This window comes from Rhizophagus irregularis, chromosome 1 (assembly GCF_026210795.1).
Source record: "Rhizophagus irregularis chromosome 1, complete sequence".
Lineage (NCBI taxonomy): Eukaryota > Fungi > Glomeromycota > Glomeromycetes > Glomerales > Glomeraceae > Rhizophagus > Rhizophagus irregularis.
The window spans coordinates 7,333,449-7,359,166 of record NC_089429.1 but is presented as its reverse complement, the minus strand read 5'-3'; the positions used below and the strand labels follow the sequence as shown (position 1 = coordinate 7,359,166).

Below are 25,718 nucleotides of genomic sequence, written 5' to 3'. Positions count from 1 at the left end.
AATAAATACTTTCTCCATAAATGCTACTCGCTGATTTAACGTCCCACAATTTGCATTCTTTTTTTACAAAAGAAAATTTTAAAAAAGTAAAAGATCCGAATGCTTTGTCAAAAACATTCAATTACTGTAAAAAAAAAATACTTGGTTCTTTATTTTGATTTTATTTTCCTAACATTATGAATATCGATACTTGAAAAACTACCCTCTTCTCATCTCTAATGAGCATACGATTTCAATTTTATGGAGAAATTCTCTGCGCTATTATGAGCGATAGGAATGTAAATCATCATGGACTTACTGTACACTGTTCAATTTTACCTCCACTAAAATATTTATCGGACTGAATAAACGGATTCGTCTTAAGCACAATTGATCATTAATCGATAATATGGGATGCAGCATACGAGAACCTCGAAATATATAAAGAAGTAAAGTGACTTTCAAATTTTTATTAATAGCTGTATGCATGATTGCATGGGGTTTCTATACTAAGTTTAGTACGCAAAATTGCCTCCTTCAGAAAATTTTCTAAACATTGATCATCATGTGATTTGCCATCGATCAAACTGATGTAAAATTAAAATAACTTTTACAAATAATACATTCAATAAATATGTTTACATAAATATTATCACTTTTTTCAATTAATTCTTTCCGACCAAAGTAATAATCATTAAAAATATGCCTAATAATTTCAGAACACAGGTAATTTGAGAACCCATAAATCTTTATCCCTATAAAAAATTTTTCAGAAAAATGATCACTTATCAGAGTTTTTCCAGAATTTTTTTTATAGGGTATAAGTATTTTCAATTAATATATTGGTTGGCCCAAGATAATAGACAATATTAGAAGCAAGGTGCAAATTGCTAGATCAACATGTAGTTCTTTTATTCTAAATACTAGTTAATTATATTTTTTTAATTATTTATCTTATGAAATGTAAATATATCTGTTTTTTAAAAAAAACCCGTTAAAAAAACGCATTTTTGGCGACGCAATAATGCACCTCATAGTACGAATGGTTAGGTTAGTTTTTCACGTGATCCTTATATTCGACGTCACTAAAATACATGATATAAGAAAACAGGATCATTTTGTAATTCGGCAAAAAATCAACAAGATGATATAAAAGGAGTTATTGATGTATATTTAAAACGATAAATGATATGAACATTAAATAATATGAAAAAAAAGGATAACAATCAATATTTATATAAAAATTTTCGATTTTTTCAGTTGAAAGGATTATTATTTGATGTATTTTATTTTCTTTGTAGGCGAGGGAAATAAGGTATATGAGTTGAAGGGTAGTGTATTATAACTATAGTTGTCTGAATTGATTATCTAATGATGATACAGTATATTGACAAACTATTAAACTATTTCGATCATTTCACAGAGTTCTTAAAAAGTAAGTTTATTGAATATAAAGTTTAGATAATTTAAAAAAAATCAATATTAACTTCAAATCTTTCCATCTTTAGTCGTGATGAGAAAAAGAAAAAATGAATTTATCGAATTATTCATTACAACCCTGCTGTAACCCTGTACATAATAGTAAAAAGAAGAATTACTTAATCTGTTCCCTGAGTGTGCATTTATGACCTTGAAGCGAGAGGACTTCTTTATAACTACGTGTCCACTTAGAAGTCTTCTGTTTAGTCACAAAGTAATGGAATTATTATCTGTGGTGTGTTTTAACCTGGTTGGATCGAACCGGATAATTTCAAAGCCAAACAAATTTGATAACAATAATGAATTTCAATAAAAATTTAGATGTATCTCTAACAAAGTAGGTGTTTAAATTTTTCTTTAACTTAAATAAATGCTTTAATAGTACATACATTAATTTTAAAACTTAATCTTTAGATTCACGAATTTATTAAAAACGGAGCTTGCCAAATTTCTCAATAAAATCAGCAAAGAAATAAAGACAAATTGGCCCAAAAGAACTCGATACTGAAAAAAAAAGAAAGTGCTGAGGCTAATTTAAGGATAATCGTGAGAGTATTCTCCGTCGAAATCATCAACTCTTCTTTACTGTTACTGTAAGTTAGATGGAACAATTAGCGTGAAAAAATCCGAATGGCGAAAGTACTGGAAAAATTGAGAATTCGTCAAAAGTTTTGCATCCTACTAAAATTGATAAGGACTTAGGTTGTCTACCAAAATGCGTTCATTTTATGTAGGAGGGGAAATATCAATCTATAGGATGGGGACCAGAATATATAAAATTAGTTCTCATGCTCTTGCAATAAGGAAAGATGCGTATTCTTTTTAATATTGGCAATTTTTTTCAATCATAGTGACCGATTCATCTAGTAGAGAAAAGTCATTTTTTTTAGCACATCAAATATTGTTTATCAATTAGGAATAAAGAAATTGCGAATTAGTTTATCGTAGCGCAAAGCATAGGCATTGGCAATTAAAATTTTATTAACAAGATAAAAGATACCGTATAATAAACATAATTACATATCCTATTATCCTAGTATTCCATATCATAATAATTGTATCATATACATTAAGAAAAATCAACAAGAAAAAAGAATAAACGGATTACAATTCAAGGGGAATTACGCTTAAGATCAAAATTGGTCCATCTTTATATAATTCTAACGAATAAAATTTCGTTTGAATTCATATACATTATCTCTGAAGAAATTTCCCCTTCTTATAATTTTTAAATTCCCTATTTGAATTTTATATTCTTGCCAAACATTTCTTTTGCTTACATTTTCTTTTGTGTTATCGAAAATCCCAATTTTCCCCATAAATGGTCACAAATTATTGGGAACAGATTTTTTTAAAAAAATAAATCGTACGTAACTTTCCTGGTTGTACTTACTGGACGACTTTAGAATTGACTTTAGGGGTTTAATATCCCCTTGTAACCTTACTTTCTTTTTTAACGGTTTGCTAACAAAGCGCAGGCAAAGCACATCTTCGCTAGTAAAGCTCACGCGGAGGCCGCGCATTCTGTGCGGACCAATCAGCATAAATACAGTATATATAGTCCTTCGACAATAAACCGGCTAACATGTTTTGTGAACGATTAAAATTAAACGATTTGTTCGATTACATCCAGTAATTCCTGTTCTTTTTTTACGTAATATTCCTTGATGAGTTCTAATAGTTTCAGCCGTGATTTCATTTATTTCTTTAATTTCCTTTCGACTGATCAATTTCTCTTTTTTTACTTTCCAATAGGTATCTTTCTTTAATCTTTCTGGTTGTGCCATCTTTTTAATTTTAAAACTTATTTATGTAAAAAAGTAAACTTTGGTGGCGTGGAAACCCTTCGAGTACCTTAAATTCTTGTTCAAATGATTTTCTATAATGTCATTAATTGGAATTAAAGATTCCATCTTCCATCACAGATTTTGTTACATTGCGAGGTTTCTTTATCAACTTTTGTAACAATAGTATTCATAATGTATCCATTAGTTACTTCAATTTCATTAATCCTCTTATGTTTGCATTGTACTCTCGTCTTAACTTTCGTGCATCATCCCATCAACATATATTCTTTGATCAAAAGTTTCTATATTTAAAATAATTTGCGGGTATACTCTATAAAATGCCAAGAACTTTTTTGAGATTCATAAGATTGTTTATCAATTTTTCCATAAAATCTGTGAATTTACTAGCACGAAATACAGGTGGAAATTCTGATGGTGTTCCCGTTTTAGGAAATCTATGGCGTCAGAATGTAATTGTACAAGACGTTTACATTGCCTATGTAATGCACCAACTTTGAAAAAATCTGCTTTTGCTAATGAGCGTTCTCGATCATACCAAAGTTGTCGGAAAAGATATAATTTACGAAAAATGTTTTGATATCTTTCATCGTTACATTTTCAACCATTCTTGATTTTTGAGCCTCATAATTCATAGTACACTAAATTAAAAATTGTCAATAACTTAAACAACTTAAAACTTTTTAAAAAGTTTTAACAATATAAATAAAGATACATTCGTGAAATCATCATCTAAATAACAATAAATTTGATTCTCCTGTAAAATTTCGGTAACATCCAAGACGCCTAATAAGAATGCCCCTTTATCAACGCGAATTTTTGACTTTTCTTAATGTCTCCTAACATCAAATAATGAATCATTATTTCCGCTTTAACAAGATCAACAAGTGATTATCTTTTTTTTTTCTAAAAAAAAAATTGTCAATAACTTAAACAACTTAAATACTTAAAATTTTAAAAAATGAGAAATAAAGATACACACGTGAAATCATCACCATCTAATCGCCACCGCTAACAATAAATTTGATTCTCTTGTAAAATTTCGGCAACATCCAAGGCGCCTAATAAGAATGCCTCTTTATCAACGCGAATTTTTGCCTTTTTCTTAAATGTCTCCTCCTAACATCATGATACGAAATAATGAAATAAAATTCATAAATAACGATCATTATTTCTTAAAAATCCCGCTTTAACAAGATCAATAAGTGATTATCTTTTTTTCCAAAAAAAAAAAAATTGTTAATAACTTAAAAAACTTAAATACTTAAAGTAAAGATAACATACGTGAAATCATCACCATCTAAATCACCACTTCTAGCAATAAATTTGATTCTCCTGTAAAATTTCGGTAACATCCAAGACGCGTACTTTATCAACGCGAATTTTTGCCTTTTCTTAATGTCTCCTAACATCAAATAATGAAATAAAATTCATCAAATAAATCAAATAACGATGATTATTTCTTAAAAATCCTGCTTTAACAAGATCAGCAAGTGAGATTGAAATTCCATATTCATCAACATACCTTTGTAGAAAATCCAATGCCGTATGTTCACTTTCAAGCATTTTATCCAATTCCCTAACTCGTAAATCTTTTAATTCAATAAATACTTCATCAGGAGTTCCTAATGCGGACAATAATATAATCGCCTGACGATTGAGATATGCTGAGATGAATGTAGAACCTCTGATAACTTCCAACACAAGCTGGCTGACATAAAACACCCTTAATCCAATTAATAAGCAATCTTCTTTGCTAATGAAAAAGAGATATTCCCTACCCCATCAGAAAAAGTGAAACCATTTCTAACTATATCGGGCATTTCTTTAATGTCATCAACAGGTAGCTTTTGACGAGTACTTGAAAAACACTGATCCATTCGGGCAGCACATTTTGCTACACTTTTATTTGTTAAAAAATTTCCCATCCAATCTCTAACCTTATCGGCAGTTAAATCGCCAGTTGGTGAAAAAACCAACAACTATGATCTCTTAATTGACTAGCAGAGAAAGCCAAGAATTCGTAGTGCTTATCACCAATAATGATACCATCACGTAAAGTACAATAAACTCTGTCATAAAGCATGGTTAGAAGTATCATCATTAGATGAACCAACTTTACTCAAAGCCTCATCTACAAATTGGACACGTAAAAAATGATCTTTCTTATGACGAAAATAACGGATCACCCTATTAAGTTTCCATGGTTGGAGTTAAAATATAACTTGTAGTAGGAGTTACAACAACTTTACGCACCATACCACAATAATATGGTAGATATTTAGGTTTATTATCCATTTATATTTTGAATTCTCCAATATCAAATATCATCAACGTTTATCGAAAGTAATAGGAATGTCGTTATTTGAAAGGTCCATGTTTTCAATTTCAATATTACTCATTAAAATCATCTCTTTTTCAAAAAAAACAAATAAATGAGTTTTTCAACTCAACTGCCATGGCCGCAATTCTGAAAGTAAATATGTTAAAGGCTTATAGATCCATTTCTTCCTTGAATAAAAAATACCTTTCAAAATATCAAGAGAGACTCCAGTATGTTGTTGATATAATAGAGAAAAGAATTCTTCACAAAGGTTATACTCATTAAGGTAATTAAAAGAAATATTACATTCGACCATTTCAAAGTTTTAACAATCGAACGGTTCACAAAATGTTTACGTAAATCCAGTTCCCCTATGGAAAATTACTAATGCTTGAAGTTCTAGGAGCCAAATTAACTGTTTGGAGAAGGATTTTCTCGCGTTTTTATCCATTATTTTAAAGTGGGAAAAGTTTTTTTTTTTTTTTTTTTTTGTGTATTATCACAAATATAGTAATATACCTGCCGCCATATAAATGGGATTGGGAGAATCCCATATCCCATCCCACCCATATCCCCATTTATCCCATATCCCATTTATCCCATCCCATAATCCCATAATCCCATTCCAATCCCATATCCCATATCCCATAAAAAAAAGTAATTTTTTCTTTTCACAGAAATGGGAGATTTAATTTTTACGCCGATCATATAATTCCGGCCAGAGTTACAGCTCTAGTATTACAGGGGTTTAAATTTCCTATCCTATATACTCCTAATTTTAAGAATCTACTGTATTAAATTTTGATAAAATTTATATCATTGGATTCATCTCAATGAAAAGAATGCAATGGTAGTAATATCAGCCCTAGACATTTTTAAAATAACTTATACTTGTATATATTATTGCGCTTCCTGAGATTATCAACTGTAGGTAATAAATTGTTTGACATTTTTACAAAATTAATTAAAGTGTTATTAGTATTAAAATTATCACAGCGACCTTTATTAATACTATTGAGGTGACACCAGTATAAGAACCATTATTCCCATTCATCAAATTTGTTTTGCTGATGATCAAACATATTCCTTCAGTATTCTCATCTAATGATTCCAAAACTATTCTACAAAAATGTTATTTTTTTTTTTTTGTCAAAAATAATATATACAGTCAAACCTTGATATAGCAAACCCTTGATATAGTGGATTTTTCAGACAATTATAATAAATTTCCCTTGCTATAACGAATTAACCAATCAAATCTCTTAAAATCTTTACTATAGTTTTATAGCACAGTTGAGGTCTGGACCCTAGGGTTCGTTATAACAAGGGTTGACTGTATATTTATTTGTAACTATTGATTAATTTTGAACTTATTTTAAATAGGAACTTTTTTACTTTTTTTTAAAATAATTATATTTAAAAATTAGGCCAATTTTAAAAGAAATAAAAAGTACTAAATGTATAAAATAAAGAGTAAATTTATTCATCGCACGTGCGATGCATTGCCACTTTCCTTTTTTGTAAATTATTTATGTTGATCAACCTGCTTATACATCGCCACCCCTTAAAATGGCAATGATAAACATAAAAATTTGCATCGCACGTGCGATAAATAAATTATTTCTAAAATAAATTATATTTTATATAATCTATAATTATAAATATTACTAAACTTATTATAAGGTAAAAATATATATGATTTAAAAATGTAACTGAAAAGGTTGTAAAATTACTTAATTGAAGGAATCTTAAAAATTTTACGGTGACCTCTATTAGAAGTAAGCAGAGTCCTAAAATAGGTCAGAATAGAACCTGAACATTATTAAAAAACCCAAATCTGAATTTGTATAAACCTTATAATTAATTTCTATTTTAAATGTATATAAAAATTATATGTAGATTTTAGCTTCAAATTTTGCTTAGGATCCAGTGATTGGATTTTAATGATCTTTAAGCTTGTTAGATTTATTTTAATGAGACAATATTTGATATATAACTCATGATTTTAGGTATAATATTGATTGAGATATAGTATTTTAAAATTTTTGTTATACAGAATCTCAGTTATTTTAGTTATATTTAGGGTTCTATCAGAACTTCATTTACTTATAAGATAGGTCACCCTAGGTTTAAGGTAAAAATCATATATAAAATTCTTTGCAGATCTTATTATAAAAGGAAATATTGTTATAATTTTTTTTTAAACTAATTAACCAATAGAATTTAAAAAAAAAGTAAGATAGTAAAAATTATTAGTAAAAGGCCAATTTTCTATAATAACCTTTATTATAAATAAGCGAGAACTTCCATTTCATTTATTTGGATGGCAAATATAATCATAAATGTTAGACAAAAATGTAAAATTAATTAAGATCCTAAATTACCTAATGGTTAAGTAGGTCATTACTTGACTTAAGTAACAATATTACACCAATTTACCTAATAATAAAATAACGATATATCAACATAGCATATTTTTTTATATTATTTTTACGCTATTTTATTTTATTTAGTTATATATGATAGAAAGTATTATTTAGTATTTTTACTCAAGATCCTCCTGAATTCCTCGTTGTTATAAATAATAGCAAAATGATATATTTATTTGTTCTAAATCAAAATTCAGTTGATTTAAACATTTAAACAGTATTTAAATATGAAATTCTTGTTATTTAAATTACAAAAAATAAAAATTTAAAAATTTTTTTTTTTATTTATAAATTGTTTTCATAAATAAAGTAAAATTATAAAGAAAAAAAAATTTTGATATAATTCAAAAAAAAATAAAATAGCAAATTTGTAATTATTCTTTTATATATAAATTGATTCATTACAATATGATTCATTACAAAACTTTTTTCAATATAATAACTGAAATTTTATAGTGTAATTTGACACTTTAGTTGGTTTTGAACTTGAAATTTAATCTTTAATAAAATTTTAACAAAGTTAATAATAATTGAAAAACAAATTCAAAATTTTAAGAAATCTTTTTTTTTTTAAAACATGAAATTGTCAATCTAAGATTTCTTTTTTTCTTTTTTTTTTCTATACACCATTAAAAAATAAAGCTTAAAACTTGGAATGTAAATATAATGTAACTTTATAATAAAAAATTTGTTAAAAAATTTTTAATGAAGATAACTCATTATAAATAAAAAAAAAAAATTTAATTTTTGAAAATTTATTTAAATTATATGTTTTTATATTATTTATTATAATGATTATTTTATTTTATTGAAATATTATTTACATTGAATGCCTAACAGTTTTTCTTATCTTTTGTGGAACTGTAATACTGGAATTTTCATTTGCTGAATTACATAATATCTTTTCAGTTTGTAATATCATAACAAATTTCCTTTTTTTTGAATATAAATGTACTATTGCATGATATATTTTTGTAATTATATTATTCGCTAAAATAATCGAACTTGTTGATAGAGTAAGAAAAGGAATTATATCATAATTAACAACTAACTTTATGTAGAAAACCTAAAATTCAATGGGATTTTAGTTTTAATTTAATAATGGTTTTAATATAATAATGTTAAAATTTTTACAAACCTGAATAATAAATCGAGGGATATCACCAATAAATAATCCGATAAAACTTCCCCAAAAAATATCAAATTGAGTTTCTTCTGATATAGGAGCATTGAATAAAATTATACCAGCAACTTGAGAAGAAAGTATATTTAACATTTCAATATTAGTACCAGATAATATGGTAAATAATGATGCCATATCAACATTGTTTTTAAACCATCCATAGAAATCTCTGTTTTTTTTAATTTCTTGAAGCATTATAATTGCACCCATAATAAAATTAATTATTATTGGTATCACGCAGAAAATTACGCTATAATTAAAATTTTTTACAAAAAATTAAAAATTTAATTGGCATAAAAAAAAATTTTGAAAATGAAGATGGATCATACCTTGGAATAAATAATTGTGGAACATTTTTTCCATTATTCAAAATAAACATAATACCCATGATAAAATTCAAAATAATTAAGGGAAATTTAAATATTACGATATTTTTACCCTATAAATAAGTAATATATTATTAGTTACGGATAATAATAATAAAAAAAGATATATAAAGTACTTTACCATGGGATATTTCTTCTTGGCGTAAATATAAAGGAATCCTAAAATTACTATTCCAATAACAATACCAATTAAATGGAACTTAAAATCATCCAATAAATTTTCTAAATAATAAAAAAAGAATTAAAATTCAAATAATGAAAATTCTTTATAATAATAATTATAATTACTATATCTCTGAAATCCAAAGCTAGCTTCTAAATGATTTGTTGTACCAAACCATGAAATTGGAGTTACTTCTTTGTTTTTAATCAAAATATCTAAATCTTTTATAATATGATCAACATTTCTTTCATATGGATTTGTCGTCGATTTAATAGGTAATGATAAAAGAATTCTTGGAGGTTGTTTGCTATTATCATATTCACAACATTTTATATAATCTAATCTATTAATGTCGACAGGTATTGATTTTGCTAAATCAATTCTTAATTGTGATAAAAATCCTCTCTGACTATCCAATGAAAGTTTCTCAAAAGATTTTGTTCCTTCATCCGTTAAAGAAAATCTTCCAATTGATTCCTCTAAATATGATGAAACATTAAAATTATTAAAATTGAATAAAATCAATTTAATTAATTATAATATTTTTTATAAAAAAACATTTTTTTACCTGCAAAATTATCTTGGATATTTACTAAATAAAAGGAATTGTAATTGATATTAATAAAGAACTAGTATAATTTATCCGGATATTAAAATATGCTTACTTACTTGTATTAAATTTCCAACGATTTCTTTCAACACCTATTAGTGGATTATTTGACGTCCAATCCCTGACCACGTTATCATTAACAACAATATAATAATTTGAGTTTGGTTGATTAAATGTACTTTGCAAAACTTTTATGTTTATTGTCTTTTTATCAGAACTACTATACGAGAAATATAGTGAATCTCCTGAAACAGATTGACGCAGTATAGGAAGATCGTCATTATTATTATATTGATAAATTGAAACGTTGTTGGTTGATATCGTTACAGACAAATGATACGTAATATTTATGTTTGTGATTGATAAGGGTATACTTGAGCTAATTAATGGATAAGTCGATTTAATATTCGGATTTTCGTATCCATAATCTAAAGAAATAAAGTAAGATTAATTTGACTAAAAATAATTAATATATAACAACTTATTTATGCTTACCATCCGAGAAGAATTTAGGTAAAGGTGTAGATATAACTTTCCAAGTCATTTCATTTTCGAAAGTAACTAAGAACAGTGTCCCGTTTCGAAAGGCTGCCGTTCCAAAAGAATTAGATACATTTAAATCTGGTGGATAACTCCAAGTGCCATTATATTTTCCATTATCATCAAGTATTATTCCTTCAATAGTTTTATTTTGATCATCATGTGTAGTTATTAAATATCCTCCTTGAAATAAACTATTAACACCTATTATTTCTTTATCAACAAAAAGCTTTCTCATATCAAATACAGAACTAAGAATAAAAAAAAACAATCATTAGACATATAATTAAGGTTTTAAGAAATATTATAAACATATAACGAACCCCGAAGTTTGAAATAACACAGTCATATATTCGGTCGTATTTTTATCTTCTGCTCTGTTGAATGTCAAAATACACATATTACCAATCCCTGTAAAAGCCGTATCACAAAAGAAATCCACTTCAAAATGAGGTATTGTTGATTGGTAAATTAAGTAAGGGCCATCTACACTATTCATAACAGGTTTAATAAAAGACACATAAACCTTAGACGTAAATTTAGATGGATTGATGAATTTATTAGGTTCTGGTTTTATATTAATATCTGTTGAATTTGCAATTATAATACCAAAATTTCCATCAAGTGCGGGAAATATGAAATAATAATTAAATGGATTTTGCAGATAATGTTTTCCTTCATTTATTAGACTAATATTTCCTTTATCGTCCCTAATAAACCAAAAAGAATGAATTAATTTTCATATTTACTTTAATATTATTGAAATAAACAATAATAATGATGGTACATACGGTTTATTGTAGTACTTCCACATTACAGCAGTTTCAGTTTCATAATTTGCAAAAATAAAACCATATTCTTCGCTTGTATGCGACATGAGATAGCCATCGGCATATATACTTCCATTTATTATAGAGATAGGTGCCACGGGTGTATTGCTTGCCAATATAAAAAATTTTGATAAGTTAAAATTCATATGCAGTATAAAACATCATAGCGTAACAAACCTAATAACATATCCTGTCCGAGTAATAACTAATACATAATAACTTGCTGAAACGATATCTGCATAAAGCACAAGTAGAAATTTTGGAAGGGAACGGGTAATATCAAACCAATAAAATCCATTGGGTCCAAGACAAAAATTATATTCTGGGATCGGATAATCAACTTTAGCACTATCAATAGTACCATTTGGATGTAAAATGCGAAGATCAATTCGTGGTTCAACACAAGATTCATTTATTGGTTTAATTAAAAGGATAACCGCTGTTTCATCTCTATAAGAAAATACTTTATAGACTTCAAGTCCAGGTTCAGTTTCATTATATGGTATCACATTATAAGAATAAACAGTCAACGGACTTATGAATAAAAGGATAGAGTAGAATAAATTTATCCCCAACAAATTCATTTTTTAGGGAAGTAAAGCTAAAATAATCAAATTTAAATATAATTTGTGGTAACACAAGTGTAATTCTTACTTATTAGTATACTTATAGTAATACTTACTGTGTAACTTATAAATCGTATTCTAGTAAACAATAGTCAAAAAAATTTTAAAAATAATAATAAGGGTAAAATTTTAAATATTCTTTATAAAACTTTATAAAAATAAATTGTTTAAAAATTAACATATTATAATGCTTTTTTATTATTAGTGATCGGCAAAATGCTTAACAAATACGTAATTCAAAACCCTTCTTGCTAAATTACTTTATCAAGGATATTAATATTTGCAAAGAAAGAGATTTTTTTTTAACTTATTTCTAAGCTAATTCTTATCCTAACTTTAATCCGCGTCTTTTCTTATCTTTTAAAAATAAGTCTATGACGCAACAATCATATGAACGGACGGTTAGACATTATCCTTCCGAGTTTCGAGTTCCGAACATAATTACAGTATATTATTAACAAGGTGATGCATTGTGCATTGTTATAATTTACATATTGTAATAATAAACTTCTGAATAAATCTTTACCTTTTTTTAGAACTTTTTTTTCTATTCAAGTTAATTTTTTTCTCCTTTTTTGTATAAACGGCTACTGTATAAAATATAAATCCATGTTAAATAAAATAATAAAATAAATATATAAATGATGTTTTAGTTAAATCAAGTTGTTGAGATTTCTTTTTGCGTTTTCTGCGATTTTATTTCTATTTTTATTTTTATTTTTTTCATACTACTGTATACTATTTTCATTTTAGATGCAGTAGAACTGCGTAATTTTTAAAATTAAAATTTCAAGTTGCTGTAATTTCGTTTTTTTTTTATATTCTTATATTTTTTGCATCCTTTTCTCTTTTTACATTCTTCTTTTTAATAAAAAACTAACAATAAATTTCGGCATATTTGTATTTGTTTAGATTTTATTGTTTATAATATAAATTGAAACTTACTAAACAAGTTTTATCTTCTTTTCTTTCATAGGAACAATTTTATCAATTATTAAATCAAAGTTTTGATTTATTTTTATTTTTTGTAATTCAAATAACAAGAATTTCATATTTAAATACTGTTTAAATCAACTGAATTTTGATTTAGAACAAATAAATATATCTTTTTGCTATTATTTATAATAACGAGGAATTCGGGAGGATCTTGAGTAAAAATACATATATATATACGAAATAATACTTTCTATCATATTATAACTAAATAAAATAAAATAGCGTGAAAATAATATAAAAAAATATGCTATGTTGATATATCGTTATTTTATCATTAGGTAAATTGGTGTAATATTGTTACTTAAGTCAAGTAATGACCTACTTAACCGTTAGGTAATTTAGGATCTTAAATCCGTTTGGATCGTATTCTCACAATCTTTTTGAGGACGAGGCAAATGAACAAGTTAAACAGATGATAAAAAAGCACGCGGCAAGACTGAATTATCCTCATGTCATATAATTTGATCATGAGCATGAACATAAATTAAAAACTTTTTGAATCAGAGATTAGAGAGACTTGAATCACTTTTGGATAATTTTTAAATGAATTGAAAGCAAAGTATTGTAGAAGAGCAAGAAATATAATGCATTACAATTAATGATATTGCTAAGAAATAATCAATCAATTTATTTCATTAATATTTCACCAACCGGGACTAATTCCCGTAAGATTTAGGTGCCGTTAGATTTATTCGGAATACTCAACTCCACCTTGGGTTCGGTGCTTAATCGTACAATCATAAAAATATATATTATAATTAATATAAAATAACTTACTCAAAGACTATATTTGTTTCTATTTGAGGAAACAAGCCTTGTTTTGCTCTTCTATGAGAAGAAGTTAAAGTTTCACGTGTTTCTTTTTCTTCTCTTATCTTTTTTTGTTAGCATTAAAATAGTTGAAAATACTTCAACTGATGTAGAATTTACTTTTTCCATTTCTTTAAAAAATAAAGATATAAAAAAAAGAAGAAAAAATTTTTTCAATATACAAATAAAAAGGAGAATACAAATGATTGTAATAATTTGACAACAAATTAATTTATTTTAGATTATTCACCTTTAGAAAAATATTCAATATATTCAATTTAAGGTTGTGAAATATGAATTGTCGTATTGTAATAAATTTACATAATTCAGTTTATTTTCAAATTGCAAGAATTTTAACTTCCATTGGTTTAAATTTTTTTCAGTAAGTTGCATATTTCTTTATGAGAAAATATGAAGGTTTTTGTATTTTTAGTATAAGTTAAATCCTCGATGAGATGACAAATTTTATTGATATTTGTAAAGAAATAATCCAATGAAAGTTGCATTTAAAAGAAATACCTTGTTTAAATTCATGAATAATCGGGACATAGCACGCAACATATAGTGTGCCGTGTCATATTTAAAAATAATATCCCCACGATGAGGGAAAAGACGCGTTATAAGTAAAGTCACGGGTGATTTAATATATACTCTATATTGTATATTAATTTTCACATCTACTCTCTACTGTGTTATAAGTAAACGGCCCAATAGAACTTGAATCTATAAAATTGGGGATAAATGGATAACCTTAAATTTTTTTGGTCCATTACTTCAATTTAAATATTTAATATGTAAATTGTAAAACATAATCGAGTGATACCCTAAATTTACTTTCTTATACATTAATCAGATAATTCAATGAAGAAAATGATCATTTATCAGAGTTTTTTCCAGAATTTTTTTTATAGGGACTTAATAGTTAAGCGCACCCTTTTTATTAATACTGTGCCGCCGTAAATTTTTGAACCATCTATATTAAAGTATATTCCCAATAAATAATAAAGATTACTGAAATACGGATTACAAAATTATAAAGAACACTGATTGGATAAAAGTAGTGATAAAAGTATGTTATATTTTTATAAATTTATATACAGTAATATAGAGATATAAAGACAGCTATCGTCGACTAAACTGGCAATTAACTGAACAGAATTTAAGCAATGCTTTAGAAGAAGGGCTTGAAAAGTAAGATAGATAGATCATTTCGAATATAAAGAGCTTTATAAAGCAGGAATCATTAATACTCGATTTTAAAGAATTTTAAAGATTCAGAAATGTTATATATTTAATTCTTTGTTAATGACACCTCTTTTATCACTATAACAATTATCTTTAATAATAACGAGACAAAATACCAATGTCTGCTATCTCTTTATCCGATAACAATTATATCTGTGAGAATACAGTGATGCTTGTGTATTCAAATTTTATATTTAATATAGATCATTTTTGTTATCTTACAATTTTATTTAATAGTTACATACTGAAAGCACTGATTTGACCAACAAACAAGGAAACGTGTTGGATCCAAAATGAAGTCAACTGAATTCCTGTCAAATGTTGAATATGATAAAATCATCGCAAGATTAGAATAGCGGATGGTAGAACTCAATTACACGCGTATTATATGCGTATTACGTGTATACTAAGACTTTTTTTTTGTGGTAAACGTATAACTTTATTAGCAATAAGTAAGAGTACTAATTACTTTACAAGAACATATACATTGAAATTGGCCAAATCAAGTTTGACCAATCTCTCCATACCATCACCTCGACGCGGGAGTGCAATAACGCGAGGCCCTCACGCGGCAGTGCAATAACGTGATGCGGTCCACTATACTAATAAAACTATACTATCCCACCAACGAAAAACACGTAAATAAAGATACTCAGAAAATCACAAACTATCTACACACTACTGTTTTTGATTACCTCTACCTCTTGTTCCTCTACCTCTTACACCTCTAACTCTACCTTTACCTCTTCCATGATACGTCGTCCATTCTCCTTCACTATCCTCTTCATCCTCTACTTTGCTTCTATCACCTTACTTACCGATAATCCGCTTCTTACCCTCTTTTATGCAATCTTTATCAGATTTTTTTTTTGGTTAGGCAATAACCTCGTCGAGCATGAAGCGTTTACGGTATTATATTCGTGTATCTCTACTGGAGTAACTTGTTTCATAGTTTTGGCCTTCCCTTCCTTTTCTTCTTTTTCTCCCTTTTCTTTCGTCGCATCCTCCCTTTCCTTCATTTCTTTTAATGCACTTCCTCATATTTCTTCTTGTATTTTGTTGCCAACTCCACAATCTCCTTCTGCATCTCAGGATCGTCCGTGTATACTAAGACTTATATTTAGTTTTATAAAATAGATTCTAAGTTTTACCTGGATTGGAAAGTCATTATAAAAAATTCTTTGAATCATTATTTTCACGTTTCACTCCCATGTTCTTAAAGGAATATATTTTACATTTGTAAGTAGGGATGGAATCGGTTCAAAATGAGTCGACTCGAGTCGATTCTGGAACCGAACTTAAATTTGGATCTCTTGGGCTTAAAACCGAACCGATTTAAGGCCAATCAGATTGATTATCATCACATGCTCTACTTGAACCAACATCCCTATTTGTAAGTGGTAGATTCATTTAACATTATCAGGGCGGGTGTTCTTGGGAAAGTTCGTGGTTCTGACTCGTGTTCACCTATTCCATAAAGAACAGAAATCGTCACGCTTCGGGGTGGCTTGCCATGTAGTGATAGTATTATATATAGACTTTTATGTTCTCTGTATAATTGAATCTACGGGTTCGCTTTTCTGTTTTCTAAAAATAAAAATAAAAAATTCATTTAACATTATCAGTTATTATCATAGATCAAGATGACGTTGATATGTACACTCCTGGCAAGTTAGAAGTAACCTATACATATGTATTTATTTAAAGAAATTCTTTAGTTTCTGTTAGATTTGAATTTATTGACATTTAAATTGTAAGAGATAGTAGAGTTTATAAAGTATTTGGGAGCATCTTGGATCAAGTTTCGGCTGCTAACATTATCTATTATCTATTGATTACAATATATTTTAATTCGTGTTTTTAATTACAATTAAAGGTTTTTCAACCTTCTTAACGTTAAGTATTATCATTATTTCAAAGTTTTTCTGTTTTTTTTTTCTATTAAAATTTTTAAAATTTGCATTTTATAATCAAAAATGCTAATAATCAAAAACAGTCTGGTTCAATTAACGCTTCACCTTTCAATACTTTAAAATAAAAGAATTTATACATTTTAAGAAAAAAATATTTTTTTTTCTTCTTCAAACGATAAAATGTATATTCTATTTTTTTAAAAAAAAAACTTTTACAAAAAAATAAATACGATTGTATAGTCTTTCTATACTACTCAAATTTTGTCTTTAACACATCAAAAACAATTTGTAACGCAATTAAAGTATCCTCCAAGTTCCAATTGCTCCACAGAAGAGTTGTGAAAATTAATACACTATTGTATTTTTCTATAATATTGTATTTCTCCGCAATTATGGGACATTTATCGTCCCGTCAACTATAATCATTCGTTCATCAACAAAATTTTTAATTTTCTTTTTTTCTTATTGATCTTAAAATTTAATCCGTTTAAAGATACATAGCCTCTTTATCCCATACTTCTTCAGGGTAAACAACACCATAGCGTAAAGTAGAAAAAAGTTTTTTAATCTTTAAATTATTTATGATCCGCTCGATTCATTTTATAATGTACAGCAATAATTTAATAGAATTATGATTTTATTTATAAATATAATAAATTAATATAAACATGGTTTTTTTTCCGGTTAGCCACCAACTCATCATGTTCATTTGTCCATGCACTATCCGGCCCGTAATAACCCTTAAATTTAATTGGAAATCTTTTTTGGTATTTCTAACTTTCAAAAAACGATTTTAACCCTTCTGTTGTGAAATTCCAATTGTATCCAAACGAAAATTTCATATAGTTCTAGGACCTACAATCGTCTCCATCGAGTATCATCACATACTTTTTAAAGAAAGAATCTCTATTTTTATTTATTTTAAAGGGATTTTGATTATTAGTTCTATAGATTTATTTACATTTTTTATTAGAGATTCTATTTTTTTATTTGTTTTCTCTGTTATTCTCATATTTTGAGTCCCTTTGAGATTACGTAAATAATTTATAGTTAACTTTCTTAAGTGTGGCATTTATTCGATGTTGCCCTAATCAGTTGATTATTTTTGGCTTCAGACTCACTAAGTGAAAAGCGTATATTAATTTTTAAAATATTCCCTGTCTCTCGTTTTTGTCTCAACCAAATCACCATTACATTTCTTATTTCTTATCATAGTCCTAGGTTTGTTGAATTAGCAGATGCCGATGTTTTTAATCCCAATTGTTTTCTTGTTTGTTTTAGCATTTTACGATAGGAAGTAAAACAAAGGTTTGCCAAGTAAGCACATTCCTGCATTTTAAGATATGACTTTTATACTGATCACCACCGAATTATATTAGAAGTAGTATTCGTTCGTCCTTTTCCCATACCTTTTTCATCACCATCATCGTCTATACTTTATTTTTTTGATCGGGAGGATTTAATAGCACGATTATTACGATTATTAGAAGGCTATGTAATACTATTTTTGTTCCCGTTTCATTTTCTTGGAGGCAAAGTGACTTTGATTCTTTTTCTCAATTTCAACTATCATCATCAATCTTTGTTTTAGAGCTTTTCGGTTATTGCTTTTGATGTTACTTCTGTAGTTTTTCTCGAATGCCCAGGAGTAATAGAACTTGTTGTTTGTATTCTTTCCTTAGTTGTTAATATTGCTCATTTTCAAATTTGGTGTTTTTTTTTCGATTAAGCCGTAATGATTGAGAGCGATATAGAGTAGATTTTGTCTTGTGAAGTAGAAGCTTTGGAGGTATTGTAATCAAAAAATCCACAGGTCTTCATTGGCCTTCCTTCATCTGAATCCCGGCTGGATTAGAATTAATTATTATAAATAAGAATTCTTTATTGTAATATATAATTAATAAATATTCAAAAACTTGTTTATAAACTTACGTATATATTATTAAATCATCGGACATTAAAAGATATGATTTTACGTTCTGAAAACATTTTTCATATGATCCTATTTTCTTATCATGAAAGACATTGAAGTATGAAAAGCCTCATAATAATGTTTTCGCATACATTCACTTTAAGTGCCAGCTACAAAGTTACGATATGAAACCTATATATTAAAAAAAAATAGTTATATATAATTTTATTCATTAGACTTAACTTTTATAATTTTAAAAATGTAAACGTACTGTACTCTATTTTCCGATTCAGTTATCGAAAACGCAACGAGTGTGGGAGAAAAAAAAAATAAGTTCTCACTCAAATGACACAATGCGAATCTAGCTGCTACCAATCATACTCATTCAAAGCAAAGCCATATAAACTACCCTAGCGTTAAAAAAAGCACTGGTCGCCCAGCATTATGCGGAATTATTCACTGTCACGTGAACAGTGCGGTGACAAATAATGTGTGACTAATAAGTTTTTACAATGAAAACACTGAGGGGCAAAAATTACCTTCTTGACCCTTCTCGCATTACTTTCTTGACCCAGTCAAAATATGCATGATTATGTATGACAAAAATGTTCCTTTCTTGACCTGAAACGCGATTGTGATAAACAAAAAAGAAATATTTTATTTTTTATTTATATTTAACAAAAATAGCGTGCAATCTGTCTTTTGCGAGTTGCGAGCATGGTCAATACTTTTTTATTTCTACAATATTGATAAAATTAAAATAATTTTATTTTATTTACAAAAGATAGCTGATAAAAAGATTACATTTAAGAGAAATACATTAATTAGGTAATAAATACTAGCATAAAACTAAATATTAAAATATTAAAATAAAAAAAAAAATAAATTATTTTGTCATTAATCATTAATGATAAAAAAATTTAATCTTTGTGTATATCTCTTGAAAAATTATGAAAATAAGAAAAATAACAACGCGTTAATGTTTTTTGCAGGTCAAGAAAAGAACATTTTTGTCATACATAATCATGCATATTTTGATCAAGTCAAGAAAGTAATATGAGGAGGGTCAAGAAAGTAATTTTTGCCACTGAGAGGTATTACGGATGCACAGATGTGATGATTTTACATGGTCACATAACCAGTGCTTTTTTAGGCTAGCCATACGTGAATGTAAAATCTACTCTTACCAAACTGTTTATTGTAAAAATACTAAAAAACTTATATATAAGTCTAAATTTATTTCAGAAAAGAAAAAAAATATCCAAAAAATGTTCCTTTTTCAAAATAAAAATCCAAATTTGATAAATTTGATAAAAATGTCAGAAATTAAAACTTCAATCAAATACTTAATGATATCTTTATTTAATAAAATTGATAAAAGAAATATTTTAAATAGTAATTCAGAATTATATGTTTCTCATCTAATTATAGTTTATGAAAGTTTTAAAAAATGTATTTAATAAATGTAACTAAAATTAAATAAAATATAATTAAATAGAGAAAGTAATAAAAAATCCATAATGATCAGATTTAAAGTTAGTTGTATTTTCATTTCTATGAATTTGAATAATTTAAATTTTGAGTAGCTTTAAGCAACAAATATGAAAAAAATATATTTTTTTTTATTTAATAATTATATTTTGATGATAAATTATTAAACTTTTAATTTGATTTAACCAGCAAACTAGAAGGTAAAATAAAAATATACCAAAACATTCTAATGATTCAGCTAATAATTTTATTACTTTGCTAATATAATAATTATAAAGAAGATTTAAGATTTAAAGCTAATATTAATTTTTTAACAAAAACATATCTGCCGATCTGCAGAATTAATAAAATTCATTTAAATTAAGGAATTTGACAATAATTTAATAAAAATTAGGTAAATTAAGTTTTGCAAAAATGATCACACTTGTGCTACATGATCATATGACAGATATTAAGAAATTACTTCAACAAAAAGTAGTGTTAAAAAATTTTTTTCTTTCGTAAACTTCCTATTAAACTCCCCATCAATTCCCCCATCAACTTTTCAACCAGTTTTTACATCGAGTAAGTTGAGAATTTTTGCAAATATATTAGTAATTATTTTATATTGCTAAAATAGAAATATGGTGCAGTAATTTTATGTAGATCAATTTTGTAGATCATTTCATAGATCCCTTAATTTTTTCAATTTTCTTAATTTTCTTGATTTTTTCGATTTATTTGATAAATTTGATAAATTTGATTTATTTATTTTATTAATTTTATTAATTTTATTATTTGTTATATTTTATTTATTTGATATATTTATTTTATTTTATGAATAAATGTATTTGTAACAGCCTGTTACATATCTTATTTATAACATCCTTTTTTTATTTTTTTTAATAATAAATTTAGTATGTATTTTACAAATAAAATTTTTATATTCAAAATTTAATTTGGAAAACTTTTACTTAATGTACTTAAGACAGTTTCATAGACAAAATTTTAAGTTATAAGCAGTTTCTTGAAATTTTTTAAAAAATTCTTTTGTCTTAGTTACACGATTGATCTTTTGTTTTTGTTTACATTACGCCTGATCTTAAATTTTAATTGGATAAAATTGGGGGTTGTTACAAATAAGACGCGTAATATTATAAATAGTGATAGGATTTTACTAAATTGAAGAAGAGTTCATCAGTTTTACAATTAGTTTTTTACGAATAGTTGAGAATCATATTGTAATTTTTGAGTTATACGAAAAGAGTATTATTCCCAGTAGTATAATTCAAGATAGTTAATTTCGCAACCAAGAAATTATCTATATTCTTCATCACATCTAAAATCTTACATTATTTTAATAAAAACCTATTTTCTTTAACTGAACATCCAATATTATTTCACATGATTATTTGTAATCAACTTAATTGCCGATCCGCCTAAAATCGGCACTGCGTTACTAATAAAATTCGGGGTTAAATTTGCCGATTTTGTGCTAGAACACAAACTTCAAAAAAGGATATCTCATAGATGACATATTGACTATAAAAAAAAATCATATGATATACTGAAAAAATACTTGAATAAAACGAATTTGCAAAAAAAAGTTATATATTCGTATGCAAAATAATGAGTTTACTATGCGCGCGCGTCAGATTTACACCTTAAAATATACGAAATTTCAATATTTCATTTTACTATATTGCATTATTTACAATAAAAACCTATAATTTTTAGCTTCTAAAGTTGGTTTTAAAAGCTTTTTTAAAATATTTTTATTATTAAAAACAAGTGAAAGTTGAAGAAAACCAGTTACAGAAATATAATTATAAAATTTTTTGGCAAATATGACTTGTCATAAAATGAAAGAAAATATTGTTTTTATGATATTTCTGTTTGTAAAATGGGTGAAACTTATTTCGCGCGCGAGATGCAAAAAATGCTTTTTTTTATTATCGCTATTATCCCCGAATTTTATTAGTAACGCAGTGCCATTTTTAGGCGGATCGGCAATTAAGACTCTTCTATTAAGTTAAATTCCAGTTAATCTATTAAAGCGTTAAAGTTTTTCAGTCCGCTTTTAATGTCGATTAATAACAATATTGATACAACTTCAAGCCTGTTTTTTATTTTTTTATACCCTTTATGAAAAAATTTATTTAAAAAGCAAAATTATTCAAAAAAATCTTTCAATCAATAAATAACTCTAAATATTAATAATGATGTTTTAGCGAATTTAGATTATATATTGATTAATTATTTAATTAAAATCTATTTGATATTTATTATTAATTATTTTTCAGTTAATTTTTTTTTGTTAAATCATTAAATATTCTGGATTTTATAAAGTTTTTCTTTATTTTTTTTAATAAACTAACTTTATAATATTTTTTTCCTTTTTTTCTAGAAATTCCTTCTATTAGTTTCGGGTTAAAGAGGTAAATATTTTGGGAGAGGTCTTAAAAGTTTTTTTATATATTTTTTGACATTTTTTCTTATGTAGAAACGGGTTTTGATCGATTTTAATCAATACTGCGTCACATAACTGATGATCGGCAAATTTTGCAAATTGGCGGATATGATTTTAAAAATTTATTATAATTAATATTTATTAATATATTTATTATTTAAGTTAAAATTTTTGTGATTAGTATTTTTTATTTTTTTTTATTTTTTTTTGTATTTTTACTTGAAGTTAGAAATTAAAGAAGATCTAGATATTAATCTTAACTAGAAAACTGAATACTATTTTAATTATATAGGATTTAATATACAGTAGTTTAAAAAGAACTTATCTTAGTTTATACTATCACAAATTTAAGAAATATCTTTTTTTTGAATAATTACACTAAACTTTTATATTTTGAAATTCCAGTTAGCCAGTATTATGTCCAATTAGTTTTTTTAATTGGATAATTTTGGACTGTTCAAAATTAATTTTGGATACTAATAAAGATATACTTACTGACTCAAATATTAATGAATTTGAGGTAAATTTATAAATAATAGTAATTTAAATAGAAATTTCAGTAGTTTTAATAATTAATTTTACTTTCAATAGAAATCAATTATTACATAAATAAAACTTATGTCAAGATTTTTATGATTTAATCTAAATCTACCTAAGTTATATAGTTAGCATTTTTATTAATTTATCAGTTTGGAATTGTTAATAGATTTACTAATGAAATATACAAACTTCTGTATAAAATTAATATTAAGCTATCAGAAAATTTTTAGAATCTTCAGATTTGCAAATTAATTTTTCTACACAAATCTTAAGATATACTATCAAACTTTGAAGAAAAAAATTTATGATTTTTGTGCAGAATTTCAGTTTATTAAAATTATATACAGAATAGAGTTTGGAACCGGTTCTATTTTCGAAAACCAAATTTAAAATGGGCGCAACCGGTTCAATCCATTTCAAACTAATTTTGCAAAATCTGATTGAAACTGAATAACCGATTCGTATATATTTGATAATTCTGGCCAGAATTAAATGTGATCGGCATAAATCCTGCCAAGTTATAATTCTGGCCGGAATTACATCCCTTGTGTAACACAGTTTGAAATTTTGTATAATATGCATGGAGAAGCGGCAAGTGCACCACTTGCAGAACTTGACATAATGCGTGAAAATTTTTGCCAAATTCTAAAAAATTATGATTCCAATGATATTTTTAACTGTGATGAGACAGGTTTTTTTTGGAAATGCGACCCAATCACACCATATCTAATGGTCCTGTGACTGGAACGAAACAATCTAAGGATCGTATAACGGTCTTATTTACTTGTAACGCAACTGGAACTAAAAAGTTACGCTCCTTATTCATACACAAATATGAAAATCCCTGGGCTCTAAAAAATATTAACAAAACTACTCTTCCAATAAATTATTATTGGAATTCAAAAAGTTGGATGCAAGTATTGATCTGGAATGCATATCTTAAAAGGCTTGATGCTCAAATGAGAGCACAGAACTGAAATATCATTCTTCTTGTTGATAATGCACCAACTCATTCTCTCAATGAAAATATAAAATTAACTAATATTAAAATTGTATTTTTTCCTCCAAATACCACTTTACACTTCCAGCCATGTGATCAAGGGATCATTAACAGTTTCAAGGTAGTTGAATTCATACTTTAACTTTAAATCTACACCTTATATTTTAGTAATTTCAAATCCTTTTATTAACTATAAAAAATTTAATTTTATTTCAGGCACAATACCGAAAATTATTATTGTGAAATCATGTTAAAGCCTTTGATAATTATAATGAATTTGACATTAACCCTGTTGAAATTAATATCAAAAAGTGCATCAAATATGTCACATGCACTTACTCAATCTACTATTGAAAATTGCTGGTTAAAAGCAGATATTTTACCTAAAGATAATGAAAGTGAAATTGATATGGATTTCTGTGCTGAAACACAAGTTCTTCTAACACATACAAATGAGTTGAAAGAAGTTCAAGATTTAATTGATAAACTTAATCTTGAAAATCCTTTAACTGCTGATGAATTTATTCAATGTGATAAATCTGAACTTACAGCAGAAATGATATCCAATGAAGAAATTTTGAAAGTAGTTCTTCCCAATAATCATGAACAAGAGGTAGAAGAACTAAATTCTGATCCTTTACCATCCATTACTCATAGCGAGGCCATTGAACATTATGATAAGGTGATTTTGTATTTAGAGCAACAAGAGGATAAATTTGATATGAAAAAAGAAGAAATAAGATGCATTAAAAAACTTAGGAAGGAAGCGTTAAAACAACGTTTTATTTCTGTGAGACAAACGAATCTTAATGATTTTATTAATATCTCTTAATTTCATTAATGTTTACAATATATAATATAATAATTGTATTACATTTAATAATAAATAATATAAATATATTATAATTTACATTTATTTACATAAATTTACTTTAAAATATTTAACGAATTTTTAATAAAAATTCGTTATACAATATTCCGAATTTTGCTATATGGATGTCAAAAAATC

General features: G+C 26.3%; 6 protein-coding genes across 7 annotated transcripts; 1 reads left to right on the top strand and 5 right to left on the bottom strand.

The window, feature by feature from the left end:
* Positions 1-3,038: 3,038 nt before the first annotated feature.
* Positions 3,039-3,245, bottom strand: OCT59_001472 (uncharacterized protein; the record flags this gene model as incomplete). Its single annotated transcript, XM_025321156.2, has 1 exon — positions 3,039-3,245. The coding sequence occupies one exon, from the start codon at positions 3,243-3,245 to the stop codon at positions 3,039-3,041; it is 207 nt and encodes a 68-aa protein (XP_025169663.1).
* A 1,227-nt stretch (positions 3,246-4,472) lies between these two features.
* On the bottom strand, positions 4,473-5,561 carry OCT59_001471 (uncharacterized protein; the record flags this gene model as incomplete). 2 transcript variants are annotated; one of them, XM_066139599.1, is made up of 6 exons in its annotated part: positions 4,473-4,476; positions 4,548-4,598; positions 4,789-4,970; positions 5,045-5,245; positions 5,381-5,428; positions 5,520-5,561. In XM_066139599.1, the coding sequence occupies 6 exons, from the start codon at positions 5,559-5,561 to the stop codon at positions 4,473-4,475; spliced, it is 528 nt and encodes a 175-aa protein (XP_065988991.1). The 2 variants fall into 2 exon arrangements, with proteins under 2 accessions (XP_065988991.1, XP_065988992.1); XM_066139600.1 differs by lacking the exons at positions 5,381-5,428; positions 5,520-5,561 and having other exon boundaries at positions 5,045-5,143.
* Positions 5,562-8,801: 3,240 nt separating this feature from the next.
* OCT59_001470 (uncharacterized protein) lies at positions 8,802-12,311 on the bottom strand (the record flags this gene model as incomplete). The annotated part of the gene is made up of 11 exons (XM_066139597.1): positions 8,802-9,081; positions 9,154-9,448; positions 9,528-9,637; positions 9,706-9,806; positions 9,873-10,226; positions 10,316-10,339; positions 10,417-10,785; positions 10,853-11,148; positions 11,221-11,607; positions 11,689-11,835; positions 11,905-12,311. 11 exons carry the CDS (start codon positions 12,309-12,311, stop codon positions 8,836-8,838), a joined length of 2,736 nt encoding a protein of 911 aa, XP_065988990.1. The 3' UTR covers positions 8,802-8,835.
* A 3,771-nt stretch (positions 12,312-16,082) lies between these two features.
* On the bottom strand, positions 16,083-16,423 carry OCT59_001469 (uncharacterized protein; the record flags this gene model as incomplete). The annotated part of the gene is made up of 2 exons (XM_066139596.1): positions 16,083-16,206; positions 16,290-16,423. 2 exons carry the CDS (start codon positions 16,421-16,423, stop codon positions 16,083-16,085), a joined length of 258 nt encoding a protein of 85 aa, XP_065988989.1.
* A 2,619-nt stretch (positions 16,424-19,042) lies between these two features.
* Positions 19,043-19,817, bottom strand: OCT59_001468 (uncharacterized protein; the record flags this gene model as incomplete). The annotated part of the gene is made up of 5 exons (XM_066139595.1): positions 19,043-19,163; positions 19,250-19,326; positions 19,412-19,421; positions 19,501-19,506; positions 19,792-19,817. The coding sequence occupies 5 exons, from the start codon at positions 19,815-19,817 to the stop codon at positions 19,043-19,045; spliced, it is 240 nt and encodes a 79-aa protein (XP_065988988.1).
* Positions 19,818-25,031: 5,214 nt separating this feature from the next.
* On the top strand, positions 25,032-25,541 carry OCT59_001467 (uncharacterized protein; the record flags this gene model as incomplete). The annotated part of the gene is made up of 1 exon (XM_066139594.1): positions 25,032-25,541. The coding sequence occupies one exon, from the start codon at positions 25,032-25,034 to the stop codon at positions 25,539-25,541; it is 510 nt and encodes a 169-aa protein (XP_065988987.1).
* Between the last annotated feature and the right edge of the window lie 177 nt (positions 25,542-25,718).